Source organism: Protopterus annectens, chromosome 11.part0 (genome assembly GCF_019279795.1).
Source record: "Protopterus annectens isolate FY-2018-M chromosome 11.part0, PAN1.0, whole genome shotgun sequence".
Lineage (NCBI taxonomy): Eukaryota > Metazoa > Chordata > Ceratodontiformes > Protopteridae > Protopterus > Protopterus annectens.
The window spans coordinates 302,959,520-302,985,549 of record NC_056745.1 but is presented as its reverse complement, the minus strand read 5'-3'; the positions used below and the strand labels follow the sequence as shown (position 1 = coordinate 302,985,549).

The following is a 26,030-nucleotide window of genomic DNA, read 5'->3' as shown; positions in this document are numbered from 1 at the left end:
TAATGGTGTGAATGGAGGGCTTTGGAGGTGGGGAACTGGCCTACCATAGCATCGTAATGTTATCAAATCAAGCCGATCAAGCAAAAATAGCATGCCTGATTACTCATCTTGGTCTGAAAGGTTAGACATAATAATATAATATTCTTTAACTACACCCCAAAACTGAAATGGAATAGTTTTTAAAGTATCAAGTTATTGATAAGGGATGAATTGTTCTCTTTAGCCACAGGACTGAGAAGTGTATGTGGAATAAAAGGTGTGCAGCTAATAAATGTTGGAGGACCATTACTGTGATCCGTGTGGTACAGAACTATGAATATGAAAAGCTGAAGATATGCTAACTCTATGAATAAAGTATCTGACAGTACTTCCCTACTCCAAATGAATTTAAGGAATTATTATATGTAAGGAGTAGGAGTGTGAGGAATTGTAATCCATCATACTAGGCCTGCAAAGGATAATGATGTTTGAAAAATGATTAAAAAGTGGAAGAATACTTAAGGAATGTATTGTTAGTTTGGTTATTAGACATGATGGGGGAATTCAATAAAGCCTACATGTAGTGATTTTCCATGTAGGCATACTGGCATGGAGCTTACATGGAAGTAAGCAGCCTTGCGATCCAGTAAACAGAGCAGAGGGGCGTGCATAAATGTGTGGACATGGTAGTGTCTGTGGCATGCAAATTACTGCATAAGCAGGTGAATTGCATGCAAATGAGGGTGCTGGAGCAATCCAGCAAGCAGATAAGCAGTTCTGCCAACCCCATGCTGGTGTCAGAAGTGTACATGGAAAATTTCCATGTACAAGAAAATAAAAATTGAACAGGGGCTGTAAAAGCTCATTTAGAAGATCAGGAATTGCATAGTACACATAGATATGTGCAAAGATATGCCCTGTGTGTCCAAAAATAATGCAAACTAATGTAATATATATTTTTTAATCAACATATTACATTTGCATGGTGTGTAGCAGTGTGCAAACGTGCTATTATGCAAAAAAATATTTAAAAGTTTAAAAATGAAAAATAAGACATTTGGGAGAAGAATGCATTGTAGGATCCTGAATGGAGTATGTACAATGATAGACTTCAGTGGTTGCTAAGGAGACAGGTCCTGGAATAGTGCAGCATCCAGTTTGTGCACACGGATCTGTATGCAAATGAGCTGGGGTTACTTAATAGAAAAATGGGCTACTGTTCTGCAGATAAAATCCATGTAGCCCAAGAATCATGTTGGTGTCCACAGAAGGGCTAGCTGACATCAAAAGGGGGTGCGTTACTATATGTTTAAGCAGACTGGAGTTCAGCGGCACCCATTTGAGTGGTGTGCCTCTACGCTAAGTGTGGGGGGGTGTCCATTGCTGCTAAGCTTTGTTTAGCTTCAGGGTATGTGTTTTAGCTGGCCTGAGCTGTGCTGAGTGTGCCAGTTCATGGGGGGGTGTTTATTGACTGCTGAGCATTGTTTATACCTGCAGCATGGGTTTGGATGCCATGCCACAGTGCTTAGCAGGGAAGGTTATTTAAAGGAGAATCACACCCACAGATGCAAACAACATGTTTATTTCATCATGGTTTGGTGTTTCCTACATTTTAACACAACTCTTGGACTATTTACAGGTTTTGAAATATTTTTATACATAATTTCTGAGTCTGACCACATGGGGTCTGGCATCTTGAAGTAATTTTGATTGTTTACTCTGCCTCTATGCATCCCACAATGCAGTGCTTGTCTGTAAAAAATTACATCATGCAGGACTCTATTTTTCTTAAGCTCCTGTCACTGCACTGATTTTATATGCATACACTGCTGTGATTCAGTCAGTTAGTTTTAAGTAACTTTTCATGCCATTCAATGACTATTTAAAACACAAAGAGTGCAAATGCCACAGAACAGACTTTCAAAGTGCTTTTTTTACTGCTGCTTCTTTTTAGAATGGCTAAATTGCAGTCTTTTGTGAAGCCATCCTCCTTCACAACTAACTTCCCTAGCTGTCAAGATACTAAGGGTAATTTGAGTTGTTACCTGATGTGATTGACAGCTCACAGCAGGAGACTTAACTCATGCACTGTTTCCTTATTCTAGCCTTTACTTTCTGTATGGGTAGGGGAAGGACCAGGGAGCTGTGACATCACAGCATGGGTGGGTTTTAGGATGGTTGTGGTGATGTCAGTTTGGGGAGGGAATTGGCCAGAAAACTATCTGTATTCATTGGCCTTGATGACATCAATGAGTTGGAGACTGCAGCAAGCTTTTCCAGGGCAGGATTAAAGTTATTTTTAAAGTCACTCTACCATAGTACAGTAAGGTACTGTTCTAGCGTAGAGAAATTCAATTTAAAACATTTTAAATGCTGTATTGTTGTTTGTTCATAGCAGGGACAGTAAATGGGGAAAAAAAGGACACATAATTTGAGCATTTAATAATAGAATCCCATTGTTTTCCTTTAAAAATTTTGGAAAATTGCCTGGAAGAGCCAATCATGTATAAATTACTGATGACCCCTGTGCCACTTAAACTGGGCCATTAAAACCCCTCAATAATGTATTTGGCAGGTGGAATGAATTGCAGTTAGCCTATCACACAGGCTGCATCTAAGGCAGAGCACTATAAAGTACGCATACACTCTACAATCTGATTTTTCCCCCATACTCTGCACCATTGGAAAACAGACTTGGGAATTTTAACTGACAGAATGCTAGGGGCTGCTGCTCTGCTACATCTGTATGTGCTAGATGCTGAGGTCAGTGCTGCTGCTGCTGACAATAGGACTAGACTGAGAAGGTGAAGAGTGTTCAGGCCCAGGGAAACCTTCCAGAAGCTACATGAGCTAAAGATTATAGAGTGTTACAGGGTGGAAAGGGACATACTACAAGAACTCACCAAACATGGCAGTCCTCAACTCAGACCCAGAGCCAACAGAGGGGAACCCATCCCAGTAGAAACAAAGATATGTGTAACTCTAAGAATACTACCTATAGGTACTTTTTAAAGACCATCTGGGGACATGATGGGGGTCTCATAGGCATCAACATCCAGGGTACTTCACCATTTCCTGGCTGCCATGCAAACACATGCCAGTGAGCACATCTATTTACCCTGCATCCCTGAGGAGAGAGCCAGCAGTATTTGTCTCTACCCTGAGGCAGTGTGTGCCATAGACTGCACACATGCACACAACAAAGCTCAGCCTGGTGAGGATGGTAGAGTGTATGTCAACCGCAAAGGGTATCACTCCGACTGCCAGGCTGTATGCAATTCCCAGGGCATTATCATGAATGTGTGTGTTGGCAGTCCTGGCAGTTGTCATGACTCCCATATCTGGCACATATCACAGCTGTACCAGATGTTTGCCGGGGGGACATCCCATAGGGCCATCTACTGGGGGATGCTTGCTATGCACCAGAACCATGGATGATGACACCCATCAGAAATACACACACACCTACTGAAGAATGCCATAATAAGGCAGAAGCACAAACCAGGAACATCATAGACCATGTGTTTGGGATGCTCAAATCACAGTTCCGATGCCTCAATATATCTGATGGAGCCCTGCAGTACTCTCCAGCCACATGTGCACAGATGTTCATAGTATGTGCCTAGCTACACAATATGATCCTGCTGAAACAGCTGTGGTAGGATCATCACACGGAAGGGACACACAGCCCCCCACCATTGCCAAGGTCCCCACAGACACACCCACAGGGAGACTCAGAGAAGGAACCCTCTGAGGCTGTCCCTGTTGGCAGATGTAGGCATGCCCAGTATCCTCTGGCATTAGCAAAGAGGCAATGCATAGCTCATGTACTGACATCCTAGGGTCCTAGGGACTGACACCTTACTCTGACTCACATACATAGTAAAAAAGATGCCAGCCACACAACACAACCTGTAACTCACCATGTATTGGCTGTGTACTGCGTGCATCAGACAGACTCAGGCCTGAAACACAGGTATCTCAACTGCTGTATTCACAAGGTAAGTCACTCTCCTTTACAACAAATGTACGGGGAACTACACTATGGTAGTGTATGTATGGACCTGCTGCATGTATGCAAGGGAACAGAGTGGGCAACTGGGATACTTGCAGAGAACTACTAGCTATGTGGGACATCAGTTAGTCTATCCAATACTGACCGCCCCATAATATGCAGTAGGCCACAAGGCAGCAAAACCCACTGCAGTATACAAGGTAAATGCCAAACATTGGGGTCATAGGACAGATGCACGACTGTCAGTGCTAGAGTCCCCTACCCCCAACACATCAGTGTTCCCATACAACTGCAATAACAGTATGTTTACATGGATATATCAGCAGACCAAACAATCCCATGGCTGTTCCAAACAACCTGGTTACATATTCTAATTTCCACAATATGCAGGGGTCAAAGTGTTTTGTCTGTCTGCTGTTGAAAGTGTGAAGAAGTAAACCTCATGGTCTGGTGGCTGGTGTGGCTCAGTGGGCTAAGTACAGTAGCATGGTTAATGGTGTTCATGGTTTGAAGCCAGCTGCACCTACAACTTTTGCATATGAGGTACTCCTATGGTAGGAGCCCCACAGACTGTCAATATGCCCCAATCTGTTACTGCAAGACAGCTGGACAAAGACAGTGATCATGGGGGAACAGAGGGACAGATCTACAGACATTATACATGCAAGTTGCAACAGGTCAGAGTAGCAGCAGGATATAAAGGCCATCCCTTAACTTTGTCAGTACTTACAACAATCCAGTGGTCTCCATTTAGTAGTATAGTACCAGAAAACACAACTGTATGAGGAACAGAGCAGACATATGGGGCAGAATGGTGGACATCCTGATAAAACATGTACAGCGAGAGGTGTGAAGACTGTCACCCTGTGTGTGGTGTGACATCATGTACTTCAGTCATGTCATACCTACAATCACTTACGGCAGGAAATATGGACAAAGACATGAACAGTAGTGGCACAAAGGCAAAAATGTTTACTTATTTATTTCACATTTGTTAACTAGGTTGGTCCAGCTGAGTTACAAAAAAGATATTTTCAGTGGAGACCCGAGGAGAAGAGCTCCAATAATGTTGACAGCAACAAAAAGTAAAAGAAACATTATACATAAGATAAAATAGAATACAAACTGGAATGCCAGTATACAGAACAAACTATAGTTGTCTCATAAGAAAGTGTGAGCACTAAAAATATAAACATACAAGCAGTTTAGTCACAGTGCTGAAAATCTAGCATGTTTTAATATTTACAAGAATTAGAAGTAATGGGAAGAGTCTTCCTAAGTTGAGGTTGTAGAATGTGAATAGACTGAGGTATACGGGAAGGTAAGTGGGGTGACTGAAGTGACAGATCTTGTAGTTAAGCAGTTGACCTTTTAGTGTCTTTTTAAAGTTGTTGGGATGAGTTATAGTTCTGATATGTAATGGGAGTTTGTTCCAGCTATAAGAAACAGAGTATTTATAAAGGTTTTTGCCTATAGTTTTTACAGGGTTTATAAGTCAGTAGCACGAGTTGGTTGGAACTATGAAGAGGACGATTGGGGGTGTAATAGGCCAAAAGTTTGGAAAGTGATGGGCAGGCAGTGGGGTTATTGAGAAGGGAGTGAGCAGACTGGAGTTGAGCAAGTTGATGTGGGAGTTCAAGCCAGTGATGTTTCTGTAGGGCTAGGCAGTGATGGAAAGAAGAAGGGATGACTTACAGCAAATCCAGCAACTTTATTGTATGTTGATCAAGTTCATGAATAAGGGAAGATTATAGGTTAGTCAGGATAGGGGTGCCATAGAGTAGGGTGGGTTATAAGAAAGTCTGTGCAAGGGCATGTTTGGAGTCTGCACTAAGGTATTTTTTATTTCTATAAAGTAGGCCTAATTTTTGGTGTTTTTTTTTTTTTTTTTTGATGCATTGTTGGACATGTAGTTCAAATGTTTAGTTGGTCATCAATGATGGTGCTGGGGAGTTTAGTTTGTATTTCAACTTTTATAATAGTGTCATTGAGTGAAGAGATTGAAAAGGTAGATTTACAGTGGGAGAGGGAGTTAGGCAGAAAAAGGAGGAGCTTTGTTTTATTGGGATTGAGAATGAGCTGATTCTCATTAAGCCAGCTTTATACAGAAGAAAAGGAGTTCTGACAAGTTTTCAGCGACAGATATCAGTGTGGAGTCATTTGCATATTGGACGATAGAGGCTTTTGTGCAAGAAGTATGGAGGTTATTGGTAAAAATGTTGAAGAGCAGAGGGCCAAGGATGGAACCTTGGGGTTCCCCAGCTTGGATAGAGAGGAAAGGGGAGCAAGAGTTATGCCATCTACCTGATTGTATGTTAGAGAGGTAGCTGGAGAACCAGTTTTGGGCAGTGTGAGAGAGGTTGAGATGGGGTAGAGTGGAGAGGAGTAGAAAGTGAAAAACAGTGTTGAAGGCTTTACATAGATCAAGGAACAGACAAGATAAAAGTTTGTTGTCTCTGGCCACAGCAACAGTTTCAGAGAAGGAAATAAGGACAGTGGAGATGCTATGTTTAGGGTGAAACCCATGTTGTGTAGGAGTGAGGAGATGTTCTTGGATAAGATATGTAGTTAGTTGAGAGTGGGTACATTTTTCAAGGATTTTAGACAGAGGAGAGAGGATAGCAATGGGTTTGAAGTTGCTATGTTCAGTTGAATTGCCACCCTTTGTAGAGGTATAGTGTAGAAAGAGTTCCAGAGGTCAGAAACTATGGATTCTTGAATGGCTCTATTAATTAAAATAGAGACAGGAAAAGCAATAGAGTCAGCAGCTATTTTTAAGGAATTGAGGAGGAAGGTTGTCAGTAGAAGGAGAGCAGGTTTACGTTTCAAGAGTAGTTTTCTGATGTAGAAAATAGAGACAGGTTTGAATGAGAAAGTGTTGGCAATGACAGTCAGAATGAGCAGGGTTGAGTGGTTTGTGTTACAGGCATCTGTAGTAGAAGAGGAGTTATTAGGAATTATCTAGGCAATAGTCTATACAAAGTATTTGTTAAGAAGTATTGCAGTGTCTTCACAACGACTAAGAAATAAACCCCAAACACCAGCAAAACGCAACTTCACCAACCAAACACTGGAGCAACAGAGGAACGAGAGAAGAAATAACGTAAAACAATTTATTCAATGTTTTCGTCCAGTAGACTTCTTCAGAATAAAACTTCCATCTTAGTGTCATACATTATACAAATAATACATAATTAATCAATTAAACAATCCAATAATTCAATCAAATAATAAATAATAAATACTTCATAAAAATATTTAAAAAAAACCTAAAATGCATTTTATACCATATTGTTTTAATGCTTCATGTTTGCTTTTTCATATTAGCTATAAATACCTTTATCTTCCCAGTTTCCTTTTTGCCAAAAATCACTTTATATTAATCATACAGCTTGGATGTAGTAGTTTTTCTTATCGTGGTGGATGTTTTTTTTTTTTTGGTGAGGTTCCCAAATTCTCTGTAGTCTTCTAATTGAGAGGGTGATTTACATTTTACACAGAGTTTCCATGCCTTATCTGTTTTTGTTGTGAGTGAGGGAGTATTTCTAGTGAGCCAGGGGGCATAGTTAGATTTGACTCTGATTTTCCTTAAGGGAGCTAAGGAGTTCAGGATGTCAAGAAAGATGTGGTTAAATTTAAGTGCAGCTTCATTAATGGACAGAGAGTGCAGGAAAGACCAGCTGATAGAGGAAAGATAATTATTCAGAGTATATGGGTTAAAGGTGGTGAGTTTTCTACAGTCTTTGTAGAGGTAAGGTCTCTGTAGTTGGGGGAGTATCGATAGATGTGAGTTAGCAGGTAGGGGAACTGGAATAATAAGAATGAGATAGTGTTGAAATGAGTATTGCTGTTTATAGTAGGTAGACGGTGCTGAAGGGAGTTGGTTGAATATGGTTTAAGTTACAATGATAGCTAGTGAGGAAGGAGAGAAAGAAGAACAGTGGAGTTAGAAGGTATGGGAGGAACATGATTAGTGAATGGCTATCTAGTATCAGAAGAGATTGGATAATGCAGTGGAAAATGTGGGAACAGTGCAAAATGAGAAAGGAAGTATTGTTTGTAGGGGACGGGGACTAGTAATGTCAAAGTGTTAAAGTGGGGGTAGCAAGGTGATAGGTTGGTCTAGATGTTGCAGGGATGGGTGGGAATATAATATAAGGAGAAGGATTCACTACTGATCAGAAAGTGCAGAGAATAACAGGTTGTGCAGTAGCATGGGTTTCCTGGGGTGTATGGAGTCACTAACTCAACTGTCTGGCATAATTTCTAAATGTTAGTGTATAATGATTTACCACTACTGTACCGGAAAATCACAATGCTATGAAAAATGTACCATACATATGATGCAACACTCCGTACAGTGTATTACAATCTGTACAATCAATAAGTATGTGTCATATAATGTGTTCAGCATACAGCTGGGGAATCCCTTGGTCAAAATATAAGGGAGGTGCTGGACTGTTGAATCAGGTGCAGCAGGGAGTTGGCTGCTGCACACAAAATCCCAGACTGGAGTACAGGTAGGTCTGGCCTGGAGTCAATTTGTAAGGACTGACAGTCATACTGGGCATGCTCCAACACTTAGCTAACACACAGCTCAAACAGCTACACATAAGTTGACATCCCTGTACATATATAAATATATATGTACATGTGTATATGTGTGTGGGGCTGTAAGAATGTGTGCACCCACACAAAGAATGCTGGGGTTATCTGCACATACACACACAACGGTTGTCTGATGGTGACACACTAAGGCCGTATAATGACATAATACACCCAACCACAGAACCCTGTGCCTGTGGAATCTCACCTTGTAGAGAGACAATGGTGAGCCTGTGGTGCAATGTGCAAAGGCTTCAATGCAGGACTTGGACAGGCCATATTATCACTGGCCAATTGTCCACCTAGCAAACTGCAACCAGCCAGAAATGGCAATACTGCTAACTGTACACACATAGCAGGTTTATTAACAGGCAGCCCTCTGCTAGGACAGTAGATACAACAACAGCATAAAGCAGTTTCACTCTGCAGACCACACATGCTGTGTAATAAAATGCCACTTTGCATAGCCCACAAGTACTATTGTTGTAACCACATATGCACTAGATGTAGTTGGTGGAGCATGCGATAAGTACTGTGAGCTATGGTGTGTAACAGGTAGGTAGAGGTTCTAATCCTACATCAACTACCCTGTGTGTAGATATTTCTCTTACAGCAGCAAAGACATGACCATCTATGTCTGTGCAATGGCCTATCATTTTATAGCACTGTGACTAGTGTCCTCCTTAGCATTGGCCTCCTTGTCAACACCTGCAGATGTCATCCACCTAAACAGCATTGGTTGACACTTTCAAAACAGGTACACTCAATGGCAAATGCAATAAGTACGTAGTGCTCTAGTGTATACCAATAGATAGAGTCCTAATCTCACAAAAGACAACGCTGTGTGTGTGTGAAGTATATCCCCTTGCAGCAGCATACGTATGCCTATCTTTGTGTAATGGTTATACATTTTAAGGCCCTGTGACAACCTGCCAGCCTCCCCATTGGCCTCCTTTACAAGGTCTGCTGATATCATCCACCTTAACAGTACTGGCTGACAATCTCCACACAGATATGCTCTGTGGAACATGCAGTAAATGCATAGTGCTCTAGTGTGTACTAATAGATAGGAAGGGGTTCTAACCTCAATAATGTGCTCTAGTGTATACTGGTAGATAGGTAGGGGTTCTAATCTCAATACAGGCAACTCTGTGTGTGTGAATGTACAAATATATTTCCATGTAGCAGTACACATATTGCCATATGGGTGTGCAATTTTCAGGCATTGTACTGCTGTGTCAGTAGCTGTAGGCCCTAAATAGCCCACATCTAACTAGGCATAAATGCTATCTGCCACCACCTACATTTGTATGTACAGAGCTCCCAGGTGACATGTATCAGGGGTAGCAGGCTTTGTCACAGGGTATACATGCATGATCATGCTGACTGCCCCCACTGTCCCTGACACACTGTTCTACAGATATGCACCTTGGTAACCATGCATGTATACAGCTGTACCTTGCTGATGTCATGTCTGCTGTGCTGCCATGCCATCCTGTGCTACTGTACTGCTGCCAAGTCACCATAGCTTAGTCGCTCAGACCCCTGGAACAGAAACATACACAGTTCTGTGAGAACCAGTCATTCTGCATTACTACCACCAATCTAACATCATGCGACACAGGTACACAAAGTTTGATGTGTATTCATGACACATGCCACCATACAGCACCTGTTATGGCATAACACTACCGCATTACAAAACTATGTGTAATGTATTATAGTCACCCTGTGCATCAGACACATATGTGCATGTCCCTGCATCAATGGTATGGATGGCAGGTATGTAACACAGATATCGTCACATGCACAGGGTGTGGTGTGGGGGAGCCAGAGGCCTAGGCTGTGCCAAACAGTTGACAGAATGTGTGTGAGTCAGGAAGAGGTGTTGGCTAGCTGGGACATGGAGAGGTGCCATGTGTATCTGTTGGTGACCTGCATTTAACAGTGATGTTTGAGAGTGTGCATGTACACAGTCAAGTCCAGTGCTAGCCCTGTGGACCGTACATGACAGAGTGGACAGTTCACCTTCTCTGGCCATGAAAACGGGAACTACCTCTGCCAGGACTGGCACTTGCACCACCATGCCCAGGGTCACATGTAGTGCTAGTAGCTGATGGTGACTGGTGTCTGCTGGGCCACTGTCCCCCACAAGACCACCCAGGACCACATGACTATGTCCTGCCATGTCATGGTGTGGACAGCACATTCCCTTCTGTAGTGCTGGAGGTACTGCCACTACAGGAACGTTGAGTGTGCATGGCCACGTGGACTCTCAACAGATGGTGCTGCTGACCTATGTCCATGTGTCTGATGCCTGACTCCAACCAAATGTTCCAGCACAATGTGTGGTCAAGGACTGGCAATGTCTCACCACACCATCTGTCCACTACATCAGTGAAATGATCCATTTCATCTCCAATGTGTTGGAGAAAGCTATGGATGTCAGACTGTGTTGCATCCATAATCCTTAGCATCATTCTGGTGTTGCATTCAGAATGTGCCTGTGCCTCCATGATGAACTGAAACATGCATCAAGTGACCCATGATGTGACACATGTAGCAGGTGGTGGATGGGCAGACGTCCTCCTTCAAGCATCCCTGTCAATCTGCCTGTGTTGGACCATGGCAAGTCTCTGACTATGGCCAGTGTCTACACTCACTGATGCCATAGTTGCCACACTCTCCTGTTCTATGTCACCACACTCTGGCTGTCCAATATCTGTGGCCTCAGGGGACTGGGTATATGTGGCCATACTGACTGTGTGTGGGAACAATGGGGGGGAGTGATATGTCAACTCATGGGACATATTCAAACCCCAACAACCCCACCTGTGCCTCAGTATGGCCATCATCATCATCTGAGTCAGATGAAATACTGACATCAGCTTGTGAGGGGAAAAGACTCCAACCCCCACGTTCACCTGTGAGGAAGAAGACAAAATAAGTACATTACTACCTTCACTATTATATATGGTAATCTACACACACACATGAGTTGAGGAGCCACAACTGCATTACACATACCACATCTTATTTATGACCCTATGCACAACACACAAACCTTATAACATGCACTGCAGCTATGTCCATTTAATGTTGCCAGTACTATAGTTCATTGAGATAAGCAATATGTCAGTGTATCTGATAGACCTACACCTAAAACACAGTGCACCTGTCTTGAGCATACTATGCCAGTTATAGTATCACTGCCTCAGGTATGTACCATGTCCATATTGTGTGTGAACAGGCATCTGTGAGTGATTGCTTTCTGTATAGCAGACTGTATAGACCTTCTCAACAATAAGTGCAAATGTGTTACTGCTCCTGCAGATACACAGCTGTGATTACCCATTCAATGCACTTTAGTTAACCCCTCCAAAATAGAACATACATGCATTGTACTCTGGCTTAACAAAACATTTGTGCCTAGGTCAAAATATCAGCCCTTAACATTCTTAGGGTATATATGATCCATACGACAACAGTGTCACACTTACCAGGTACAGGACCTTGGACTCCAGCCACCCCTGATGTACCTGTGAGAATGTGAAGGGAGAGTTATTATCAGCAATACCAAATGTGGCATTGTTACAGGATAATATGTGCGTATACCAGCATGTACAGTAGCTAACATGATACTGCCTACATTGCTGACATTCTGAGTATGTGTGCACAACTGTACATTAAAACCAATGCCCCCCCAAAGCAGATAGACCTGACACCCATGTACTGGCATGCAGAGGCAGCCACAATAGCTGATACAGTATTACAGTGATGAACAACATAGGAAGCCTGCCTGGATGCTCTCTGATGTGGATGTTGTGGCGCCCACCTCCACAATGTATGGGGTGATGGATGGTTGAGAGCCAGTGGATGAACCAGGTTTGTCAGGAATTCCTCTGTGGCCGAGAGTGGTCATTCTGGTGCCGGCCCTCCACTAGTGGCAGCATGGTCCCTGGCCACAGTGGCAGCCCTTTGTCGTGCAGCACCGTGTTGCATGGTGTCGGACCTGCTCATAGGTTTTGTCCTGTACCCTGTTTGGTTGACTGCTGTGACAAGGTCACCCCACATTGCTGCATGTTGTTCATGATGCTGGTGACTCCTGGACAGTAGAATGTTATGATGCAGTCTGAGACCATCAAGGATAACATTGTTTTCAGCATCTGAAAATGATGGGTGCCTCCTTTGATACATCCGTCCTGAAAGAGATCAAGAGGGAACACATCACAAGACCAGATACATAAATATCCACTATATACAGACCCTGCACAACCAAAATGGCCTGCACTATCCACTGCTACCTCCCACATCATGCCCCGCAGTCTATCAACACACTATGTATGCAGATATCACCAACATAGTAGCAATACCGGTATGTCCCTGTGTGCCATGACAGAGTGTGCTGTATGTCTCCACACCCATCAATGCTGTCTACTGTGGTGTGTCCCATATGGGCATAGTCCCACTACTATGTCATACAGCCACTGTCAGACACATAGCTGTGTATTATTACATGTATATGGGGACAGCCCAGTGACACCAGTGTGCCACAGTGACAGATAGCAATGCAAACCTGCTGTAGTATATCTTCCCTGTAGGCGTTATACCTGTCCAGTACACAGATGTTTGTGGCATGTGTACGTGTGCCTGATGTATGTGGTCCTGTTGGCACAAACATGTGGATGCCTGGCAAATGGTTGGCCAATAACTGATGGTTGTTGTCAGCATATAGAGAATCTGACTGTCACATGCTAGAACCCCTCCATAAAAGCTTATGCTACAGCAATATCTGTTACTCTATTCATACTTTTGCTTTGTATGACCAATATGTTCATATTGTTGCTGAGGTTGGTCCTGTCCCCGCCCCCACTAATAATGGCTATGACCAGAATTCCTGCCGTAGGGGGATGCCAGATACGATAGCCATAGTTGTCAAGCAGTGAATGTCAGCAAAACAGTGACCTAGCCAGAGTACATCAGGGACAGTCAGGGACACCTTTACAAGGTCTGAACTATTCCTGTGTGACATTCACAGACTGAGTGGAGCTGAATGACAGTACATCATGTGATATGAGAGCTGTGTCCACCTGTACGTACTGACAATATGTGTTATTCACAATCCAGTGATCCGTACAGGAGCCGACTGCTGTAGAAGGCAGAGAGAGGGCCAGAGCTGCAATTTAATTCACAGCTAGCACACTTCAGAGGCATGCCTGTAGCTTTTGGACAGCAGAGTATCACCATGTCACTTCCAGAGATGTACTACAGGTCTACTGTTGTAATCCCTAGTCCCATAACTGCGTCCTCCCATCTGAGTCCCATTATATGGGGACATGTATGACATACCTGGTAGAGTGATGTAATCCATATGCAAACACATCCTCTTGAAAACAGCTTGCTAACTCGTACTCTGTCTTTGTAAAGCAACTTTCAGAGCTGTTTCCCTTAGGCAGTTGCTTGACTTTTGTAGGTCATGCTCATTAACAAGTAATAGCCTGTGCACCAATCCATGGCTCAGACTTGTTAACTGCATCCAGCACAGCTGGGTTGCACTCTCATTAGCCAATGACATGGCACCACAGTGCAATATTTAAGATATTCATGTAGTTCTTGGCCACTTTCTTAGTCTTTGAGATGAATATAAGTGAGGTGTGGAGACTACAGCATCGCAGAGGGTAGGTACAAATACTGTCCACTTTTGAAATGTATGAGGTATGTCTACAGTTTTGCATACTATGTTTAGCCATTGTCAAATGGCATTGTGATTATCTGGCAGTTCAGTGTTAAATATTGTGGGTTGAGGTCAGTAAGGGGGAAGAGACATGTGAGTGTCAGATGTCATACCCATCAGAATATGCATGCTGCTGCCATAGCTGCTAGTCTATCAGCTCACTATGTTTGTAGGGGCAAATTATGAAACATGTCCTTGTCATTAGACCTTTGCTCCCCTTTATGTATGAGTGTTGTCTGGATCCCTTGTTCTAGTGGGTTGTGAGGTATGGTAGGTCTGTAGCAGGTAGCTTAACATACAGCTGCATATGTTGCAGGTTGCAGCTGCTACTGCAGCCTAGGACAGATGGGGGGGGGGTGTGTGAACACTTTGGAGAACAGCAAGGTATATGTGACATTGACGGAACAGTGTCAGCTCTGTCTTTACAGCAAAGCCAGGGTGAGGGTACCCATAACAGTCCAGTTGAGGCATGTGCTTAAGGTTCATCTGTTATGTAACAGTGCCAATCAGAGAGTAGTAGGCAACATATAGGTAGGCTATAGAAATATGTGCAGTATGTCCCTACATACAGGCCTTTGACTTGCAAACATGGGTAGGAGATAATTCAGTAGTAGCAACCTGTTTTGGTTAAAACTGTATGACTCAGTCATTATTTGCTGCATTCTCAAGAATGTAATTGAAGTGCAACACACTGGATTCAAACACAGGACTGTGGATAGTAAAATGTACTGCATGCAAGGCATTTAACAGATTGAGTTATTGAGTCAGTGCTGCAGTAGTTGTATTTGCAAGATATATGTGTATGTATACAGTGTGTGACAGAATTTCCATTTGCATGTGTTTTCTGAAGAGTATGAAGTGTGACAGTCAAATGCTTGTTATGATTTTCTAACCTCAATCTTTCATGACTTGCCAGTACTTTACCAGACACATATGTTTTTTGAAAACCATGCCAAAACTAGGGGAAAACCTGTAGACATTTTGCAACAGTCTGTAAAGTTGACAGATATACCTGCTGTCTTAGGCCTCATGTACATCCATTATTGTTTATTTGGCTGTGTACTGGTGTAGTGTCTGCATCACAGTCGCAAGTACACTCGCATTTTTCCCATCGCATGTACTTGGAGTGGCAATCAGTATATGTTGGTGGAAAAACCTGCTTTAATTCAGAGCTGAGTGGCCTAGTGAGCTAATGCTCTGTACTGTAGTTGAAAGTGACCCGGGTTCAAGATCTGGCAGGGAAGATTATTTTGCAGATGTGCCTAACACTGTGAGAAACACATAAGATGATTAAGGCACTTTTAAGTAGATTTAAGCGGGTTTGTGCAGGTTTGCACAGTGCACTAAAAATAAAAAAAGAAATGAAAAAGGGGGGTGATAGGAAAGTGGTAAATGGGGACAAGCAGGGGGAAAAACATATTGAAAGGCAGATAGGGTTGTGCAGGAAGGGTATAGGAAAGGACCATAACTTTCCATTTCTTCTACAGCAACAGCTGTGAAAGGTTTTACAGAATTTGGAATTTGGAGCCTCACACCCCAGACAGAGAAGTGACAGCAACATAAATGTCCTCATTAATTAATGTAATAATTAGTTGCGTCCAATGGACGTGTGCGAAATGGAGGGCTATGTATGGGCGATATTTTTATTTTTATTTTTTTGTGGGACAGGAGCCATTTTTTTTGAGGAGACAGTGGAATGGTGGGGAAGGGATGTAGGAACGTGTGGGGAGGTAGGTTAGGTAAGGTTGCATTTGCATAAAGGCAAGACAAACAAGACAGCATAAAGGGGTGGTGTGTGACACGAGGGGGTAAACACCTAGGACAGGGAGGGTGTAGTGGAATCAGAGGTGCACATGCCCCCAGAAGGCAGCAGTGTGACTGAACTCCCCACCCAGTCAACACTGCTCCTTCACTGCCCCAAAGGTGGCTGTGCTGAAGGCTGTGAGCCAGGGCAACCAGGCCCCTCTAGGTTGATGAGTCTGCCCTCAATCCGGTGCATGTTTTGCTCATACTCATGATGAACTATCCTGTGCACCATCACCGGTAGCTGATCCTTGGTGACAACCCCCCTCCACCCCCACTCCCAGGGGGGAAGGGCCCCATCCCCTGAAGTGGTTCCACCTGTAGGTGGTGCAGAGACAGCGGAGGGGACAGACATGATGGAACCTAGTGCCATGGCCAGCTGAGGTAGGGGTTGCAGATCACCAGGAACCAGCCTACCCAGTCGAGTTGTGGTATTGCGGTATTTCAATATGTATAGGTTAGTAATGGACAAAACATGTAGTTAGTTATAACAGCATGCCAGAACATTACAAATAACCCAGTGACATAATAATTCATAGTATCTGGAACACAACAATAAGTAAGATAACAGTCAGTATAGTAACGTCATGCCAGTAATAGTTATGGCATAAGGCCAACAACATAAGTAAGTCAATAAGATACGTTAGCATCCAACCATTGTAATACATAACAATAGTAAATCACAAGGCCCAACATAATGTTTAGAGAACAACATATGTTAATAGTAAACCATAACCAATGTATAACAATAATAAATTATGATGAAGATAAAGGGTGGGGAGAGAGAGAAATACAGAACATTAATACCAGTATAGGCTATATAATTTGCAACAATTTATATACTCTACAGGTCTGTCCTTCCTTTATGTATAACAGTGCCTTATAGCTGCTGTAGCACGTACATACCTCTCAAGTGATTCGCATGGGACAGTATGGGCCAAGCACTAACACCTTCAGATACACAACTACAGAGGACTATTACAAGTCAGGTGGACCTATATAACTACCAAGGTGTACTGTGGACTGATGTAGTGTGACTGTCCTATTGACATCATCATCATGTTGATGATAGATCTGTGAGAGAGGGATTAGGCAACAGTGATTAAAGTCCATGATAGTGTGACACCTGAGAGACATGTATCGTATACAGTACAGAGAGTATACAACTATCATGCTATCCTTGGCAGGCATGGGGTTAGAACATTAGCAAATGTTCACAGACACACCCAGCATACAGCCATACTAAGATTACACATTTTATTTATTGTATTATCGTTTATTACTATTGTACTTGTTGCCTTTATTTTATGATGTCTTATCACATTCTTGATCAATGCCGTTAGCAGTCTGTTACATCGGAACACACAAATTATTAACCCATAATAAAGGCTACTGCACACATTTACCTGCAATTCCTGTGGAGAGAACACCTGTTAACAATACATAACTGATTCATTAATATTTATTAGTACTTGTCACTGGATTTGAACCCTGGTCTGTGTGTGACAAAATGTGCATCAGACACAGCATTAAACAAACTGAGCTAATGAACCACTGCTGACTATTGACTAACTGATATTTGCCTAGAGCTCACCTGTAAACAAAATATGACCTGGTAATATAGTACAGTTTTATACAAGACTGCAGTGACAGTTGAACACACATGCAAAAGATTCATGCATGATAGAGATACTAGGTAAACTGTACATTAATACATAGAATGTAGGCATACAGAATAAACTTTTAGTGGGTGGAAATATCTGTGACGTGTACAAACCATATCAGAGTATTGGGTTGGCTACCTGACCCATATACAGTTGCGGATAGTATATTTGCAGTCTATAGCTATTACAGTTTCATACTTGCCTGCAGCACCATACCTCAGAGTAGGAATGCATATAGCTGAAATGCAATGGTTAACGCAAGACAATCCTGATAGAAACAATATATCTTAGGTATTCCTTGTATTGCTTCAGATGTTAGTGCAGAACAAATGTCATAATGCATATATCTTGTAGTACAGCTCTAAATCTACAGTTTACTATAACACTCTTTCTTAGCTATACTTTGAGTCAGTTAGTGGTATTCTTTGTGTTTTTATTTCAGAGCAGATGTCATACTCAATTTCATGAACAACAGCACTACTTACACACATATTGCACAACACAGCTTTATTAGGAGTATCATCATGCAGTTATTGGTAAATTTTTGAGTCTTTATCACACAACAGTGATATAATGCAGGCGTTGCGATACAGCTGTAATTCCACAATTATTGCAGTAGAAACTTTATTTCATTAACATTATCAGGTTTAATGCTTTACTCTTCCCTGCTTATTGCAATATAGTTGGTAGTAGGCAGTTATTGCAATAAGGCCTATGTCTACATTCATTGTTGTTGTCTTGTTGTTGTCATTTGGCTTTTCCCGGTTAGGGGTCGCCACAGCAGAACTCCGGTCCGCTAATGATTGGCAGTAGATTTTCATGAACGCCAAGGTGCCAGCTCGACGTTCAACCTTCAACGAAGGCACGCTCATTTACACATGTCTTTCGAATGCCCACCCAACCATGGGGAAGACGCAGACTCCACACAGAAGGCACTTCCCGCACTCCAGCCAAGAATCGAACAGGAGAACCTCTTGTTGTGAGTCAACAACGCTACCGCTGCATCACTGCGGAATATGTCTACATTCATTGCAATACACAAATCTGTACTTTATATACCTACTGGCAGTGACTGAATTACTCCATCTTACATACTTGACTATAGATTATAAATTATTCTGTATTCACCACACCCATGGCACAACTTGGCCAGGTGCCCTGCATGGGCTTCTAGGCTGCGAGCTCTCTCTGATGCAGCATTAGGGAGAGAAGCAGACCATTATGCATACCTGTCTAGCACACATTCAGATTAGGTATTGGTAAAACAATGCTGACAGTGCTTACAAACATGTCAAGCATTCCCATCCTGAGCATCCAGTATCCAGGTGTCCAGAAGATCCCCCTTCTGATTCTTCAGATCATCATAGTGGTGAAGGGCCTGCTCACCTGTGCGGGGGATACCTGTATCTCTGGTGAGATCACATGTCATCCGGTCCCAGGCCTCTACCTTGTACTCTGATCGCTGGAACTGTCCCTGCAGCAACCAGTGTTTATGGACTTTCTCTAGGAGTACAACCATGACCATGGACGACAGAATGCCCCACCACTGTACCCAGAAACACACACCTTTCTCCAACACCTGCCATAGTTCCTGCTCAGTTAAAACTCCAACTGGTTATGCTGTATTCCTGCCTGTTGCACTTAATATAGCCTGTTTTCCCACCATTAAACACCATCGGGCCATTTTTAAAAATGTGAAACATCAGACCCAGGGAACTATCATCTTATTAGCCTGACGAGTCTGATATGCCAAGCTATGTAATGCATCATCATGGACCTAATAAACAAGGATATAGGGAATATCCAAACTCTGGATCCCACACAGTTTGGTTTTGTGAAGGGTAGATCATGCCTGCTCAAACTGGTTGACTTCTTTGAGTCAGTCACCAGAGCTGTGGATGAAGGCAAGGTGGTTCATACAGCCTACCTTGATCTGTCCAAGGTCTTTGATACAATTACCCACTCAGGAATCATAGAAAAACTCACTAAGCTAGGCATCAACCCATATATCACTAGGTGGGTTGCAAACTGGCTTACATATAGAACCCACAGTGTGAAAGTAGCTGACTCCAAGTCAGACTGATGACCAATCACGAGTGGAGTCCCACAGGGTTCAGTCCTGGTTCCTCTCCTGTTTGGTATCTAATTGTCTGAAGTCTAGGTCAACATGAAGGGTCTTTGGCTGACAAAGTTTGCAGATGATTGCAAGTTGGGAGCTATTATTAACTCTCCGAGTGATGTTGACATCCTACAGAAAGACCTCACTGAGACCAATGACTGGTGTCAGAACCATGGCGTTAAGCTCAATGCCAAAAATGTGTCATCATCCCCTTTGGGAAAAACCCAGTTCCCGTGAGTTATCACATCAATGGTAGTCCAGTGACACAGAAGGTGTTATAAGAGATCTGGGAACACAGGTTGACAGCAACCTCTCTTTTGACCACCACATTGCCACTGTGGTCAGAAAGTCCTTCTATGTGGCACATCTCATTACTAAGGGTTTTGCATCCAGGAAGGAAGAGGTCATTGTCTCCCTCCACTCTTGCCTCATTAGGTCAATCATTGAGTACAATGCCTTATTTGGCATGTACCTCACTAGACACCTGCAACAACTGGAGAGGCCACAAAAGTACTTCACAAAGAGGATCCTAGGCCTTAAACAATTGTCCTATATGGGCAGACTCAAAAAAATCTAACTATTCTCTGTCTCATATCACCTACTTAGAGGCGATCTCTGCTTGACTTGCAAAGCCATGTCCGACCTAGCTCTGTTAGAAATGCTACATCTAAAAAATCCCAATCCCTCTGCAAAACATGCTCCAGAGACCACTACCTCATTACCACAATCAACAGAACATGCTGGAGGGACAGGTTCATAACCCACAGACTGCCTATACTTAGCTTCACACCAGCCAGCTTAGCTGAGTTGAGCAGGGCTTAAAGTGGCAATGCTAGCAAATGCTTATAAGTGCACAAATCAGCTAAGCTCAGCCATGTGGTGCTAAGCACTGCCACGTGGTGCTTAAGCAGAGATTGTTTAAGCAGTGCTCATCATGGCTTAGCAAGGCTTACGAGAGCTTAGCTGAGCACAACAGATCATGATTCAAAAATAATTGGCATAATTTATCTTGCAAAAATAATTAGATGTGCCATATACTTTAGACTTAAATCGACCATTGATATACTTTCCTGACTGTGGTAGACACACACTTCTCAAAGCAAAAACATCCGTTTAACACTATCTGTAGATTTTTTTAAACAAATTCTTTTTTTATGATTTCACAAACTGTTTTTAATCATAAGCTACATATCTTTTGCCATGTATCATGATGCTTCATTTAACAATATGAATGGGAGGTCAGTATTACTATACAGGTGTGTATTTTTATAGACTGTCTTAGAGAATTTCTGCATATTTTACTAAGTAGTTGTCTCCAGCTCATTTTCATCTCTTAAATCAACAAGAAAAGTCTAAAAAGTTTTGGCTCCAGGGCAGGACCCTATGATACAGTATTGATGACCTCTGTAAGAAGAGACAGCTACCATCCACCTATAAGTGTGCTGCCCTTTTACTTAACTGCGGTTTCACCCCTTAAATTTCATATAGTGGCATTTATTGCCATTAATGTGTTAGTTATTCCCTTATGTGGCATGCTGGTTCATGACTCAGCACGGTTAAGATATGCAGCATGTGCTGCCTGTGGTGTATACCGCTTAGTCTGGTGTTAAACATGAGTGGAAGCACAGACACCAGCTGACAAAGCCCCTAAACAGCAGAGCTAACTGGGCTTCCCATTGGTAGAGGGGGTTAAGACATATTACCCCCAGCTTGACATTGCACTAATCTCCTCTACCTCCTCACCTGCTTCATATGGGGATGGGGTTGATTCCGGGAGAGCCTAAGATGAGTACCTTATATCTGGTGAATGAGAGGAGAAACTGGTGGTGATTGATTACCAGCTTCAGGGAGAAGAAATGAAAAAAAAAAGATATGCAGCAAGTCCTGTCAGCAATCAAGTGCAGCTGTTTTTTTTTCTATTTAATTAAATTCCATAAGATTCATAAGACATTACCTCCCTACTAACAAACCCATACTGTTCCATAACAGAAGTATATCCCTTGTGTTATGCTGAATATACTCTATGAGTCCCTCCATGGTTTTACCCAAAATATTGGTCAGTCTTATTCAGCTATAAAGGCAAACATTTCTAGATAACATTTCACAAATGGCTGAGACGGTATAAAACAGGTGTGGAAGGAGAAGAGCTTTTAATAGTGTACATATTCCCTGATTATCACTGAAACCACTGTAAAGAGTTTCACGGTACATCAAGATAGGAAGTGGAAACTGCAAATGTAAAAATAAAGACATCATCAGTACTTAATTTACATTTATCAGTTCACTTTTCTGAGTTTGCTTCCATATACAAGAAGGAAATATATGATCATCTGGCCCACTGCTTCCATATTATTTCAACAAGACAAGTAGTAAAAGAAACAACATATGTATGGCTGGAAAGTTGGACAGCATACTAGTTATTAAGAACACTAAACTGAGACTGAACTTTGACACTATGGTTCAGGTGCACTTTATTGAGTTAAAGAAAAGCATGTCCATCCGTTAAATGGGTTTTTAGAATCCATAAAACCTTGACACACAAAACCACAAAACTACATCTTTGAAAGTAATTAAACCAATGCACATTTTCCTGAAATAAAAATACTAGGAAAACCTGAAAACTTCCACTATAAACAGACAAAAACATGTTTTACATTTATAATACAAACTATGAGCTGAACAAATACTAAAAAATTCTTCTGGAGGGTGAACAGGTCCCTCTGAAGAATTCACCTTTGCAATCACAGACATAAGCATTCTGTGAGACTGTATCATCTGGGATGATGAGTAAAATGCATTTTTGTGTCTATCTCTAGCTCTTTCTCTGTGTAGCAGCATATGCAATCTCAGAAAGAAAAGTATTAACTGTATGTATGTAGTTAAGTTGCACTGTGCAAAAGAAGATTACCTATATTTAAACTCTGTCTCTTCAGCTACATAAACAACGTCATTGCTTATCAACCCATTTAAAACTATACTACATCAAATGAATAATGTGTGTTATAAGAGAATACATTTCTATAATGTATAACTTGTTGAATTATATCTAACACAAAAACGCTAATCTATGCATTCAGTCATACTGATTCCGGAACATACAGAGCTTTAATCAAACAGATTCTTGAAACCCAAAGAAAAATGTTGTATAAGGGAACAAACATCTATTTTTTCTTTATTATGCCTCCTTCCCTGACCCCTTCCTCACCTCACACAGCTTAAAGATGTAATCTCTGGCTTCCATGCTTACATGTTGCTGAATCCTCCAACTGCTCTTTTCTGGGAACCTTAGACATGACCCTTCAACTGGCAGGTCCCCTGAAATCCTTGGGAAGTTGACCACAACTATATGTACTGTCAGGCCCAGGGAGCTATGACTTCAATAGCCAGCAGTGGGTGTGGAGCCTAGGAGCTGTCATACTTAAAGTTGCTGGGCAACTATTTTAGCTGTGGATACAGCTAGTGCAATGACATCATGACATTGAAGCCACCCAGTGGGTAAAACCTGAGATGTTCTGCATGGCTCTTGGTCTCCACCAGAGGTTTCCCAGGATTCTGTTTTTGCTATCACATGTCTATGGGATAGGAAAGCTGTCCATCAGCTGCTGAATCCTATCAACCTAGCCAAGCAGTCCAAGTCTGTTCCAGAACCCAGGAATGCCATCGGTGTAGAGAGACACCATGCCTCTGCATCATTGGACTGGATAACAAACATCTGCTTTTGCAAAACTTCCTACACTGGTTATAACATGTAAAACAATAAACTTTCTGAGAACTGAATTACTTGCAGAAAACATTTTTTAATTCAGAAGAGATGAACAAATAGTAAATTGTGACTGGGAAGACACTGGAAATGCTATAGCAAACATACAGCTGTTTAATAACTAAAGATGCAGTGAAGAACATTTTCAAAAAAATGTACAAAACATGCAGCTGCTTTTTTTTCTTTAAAAATGCAGCAGAACTTTGAAAAGTGGAACTGCATTAGATATACATGTGTGTGAGCACACCCCAACACACACACACACACACACACACACACACACACACACACACACACACACACACACACACACACACTGTTACTTCCTATCAAAAAACACTACATTAATTGGGTTGGAACTTTCTGATCAGCTAAACAACTTTGCTTTACAGGTTGTCATTTGGCTACATGAAGTGCTCCTTTACCAAAAGCACAATGGCAGAAATTTGTGTAAAAGGGCAGTGACAACTGAATTTTCTCACTGTTAACTCATTTTTCATTACAGAAGTATGGTTGAATTAGTTGTGCTTTTCTTGTAGAGAATCTAGCAAACTTTATATTCTGGGAGCAGTGAAGAATTTTTTTATGGACAGCAAATGAGAACAGAGATAACTTTTACCCAGCGACAGACAGCTTAGGTCAATACATTTTATCTCTGAGATTCTAGCAAGCACTAAATATTCTTAATAGTCAGAGGTACACAGATAACCATTATCTTCAGTTTGTGGCAGCAGCTGACCCAGGTCATTTTTGCATTTTCTTCTAATGACAGCTTGTCTGTTCAAAACTTAATTTATATTCCCCTGTGAAAAATATATTTATTTGTGTATTTAATTTTTAAATACAGAGCTTAATTTCTTTGGAGTATTACAATTTATAACCAAAACATTTTTGGCAGTTTGTTAATTAATTTATATAAGGTAAATTATCCAAAACTACTGAATTATAACTGTTATCATCTGCCATCTGTTAGGTCAACTAAGGCCATAAGCTCTTTTATTCAAAGTCAAACTTGTACAAGGAGCAGAAGAGGCTTTCTTGTGATAACTCTAGATGCAAGTGAAGGATTCCTAGATGGGAACCCAGGATTCCTATTTTGCAACTTAATTTCTTAGTAATTAAGTTAAAATGTCTCCAAAGAACAGATATCCTACTAGCAGCGGGTCTGTTACTTATGTACAGTATGTTTTGAATAAAGAAACTATAAAGATACAAATGTAAGTGGCACAACAAGTTTGTAACACATTCCACATTTCTCTTTCTGTGTGCATTCATTTATTTAGCTGCATATCTATATTAGATTATTATCTTAATGTTTAAATATCTTTGGAATTTTGAACTTAATGTTGACACAACACAAACAAGAAATTAAGCAAAAATTCATAATATTCATATTTTTCTTTATAATTCTTTCTTTCTTTTTTTCTGAGGTTACTAAGGACATTAATATGACTATGAAAAAGTTTGAGATTACCTACCAATAATTAAATGCCACTGAAGCCAACATCATGCCATAATTGACTAAACCTGTGATTAAGATCCAAGAAACCAGAGTTTATTAACAGCTTAGATGCCTGAGGCACTGGCAGGAAAGGATGGTTGTGCCTATCATGTTTGATGGTGTGCACTTGCCAGCACCTCATGGTCTTACCATGGTGAAGACTGGGACATGCAGGGGCGTGGTCTTAAGAGGAAATTGGTGGGGATACTGGCTAACTTTCTACTGGGATGGGGTGATATGCCAGCATGTCCCAATGCATGTCAACCCCTGGATTTTCAACAAGTATGTGTATTTGTTTGGGGGGGGGGGGTTGACCATAACAAAAAACACTCCCTGGAGCAAAATGATGTTGCGCCAGTTTCCCTGATCTCGTCTTCAGTCCTGATACAGACCAGGTAGAGCCAAAAGGAGGTTGACATAGTTCCAGTAGACCCAGTGAATAAGCACAGGTGTTAGTGGCAGCCATTGGTCAGCTGGAAAGATTATTATGGAAGAGTTATATCCATCCATGCACAACTCCTTTTCCTGTTTTGCACATGGGGGTGGGGTGTCACTTCAACAGTGACAATCAAATGGAGCCAAGGCTCATACCACTAGGTGGCTAGCCCTGTCATATCACAATATAAACAATGTCACAGAGTATGCTTGAATTAAGGCTATGTACAGGAGGAAAAAAATCATAGTTTGAAATAAAAAAGAATTCCTGTCCCCTTTCTAATTTCCTTTAAATGTGGAATGTGACTTACATAGTACTGAATAAAAATAATTGTAGCTACTAACCACTTAATTTAGGACTCGGTGTTCCCAGCACTGGTCTGTGTTTTTTCTCTGTTATCTTAGATCCAGCTGT

At 41.7% G+C, this 26,030-nt stretch overlaps 1 protein-coding gene across 1 annotated transcript in view; it reads right to left on the bottom strand.

Moving 5' to 3' along the window:
- LOC122814936 (CUB and sushi domain-containing protein 3-like) overlaps nt 1–26,030 on the bottom strand; it is an 811,796-nt gene that overhangs the window by 432,147 nt on the left and 353,619 nt on the right. The window contains exon 7 of the mRNA XM_044087197.1: nt 25,961–26,026. Within this exon, the coding sequence (XP_043943132.1) occupies nt 25,961–26,026 (66 nt within the window). The remainder of the gene's footprint in view (nt 1–25,960; nt 26,027–26,030) is intronic.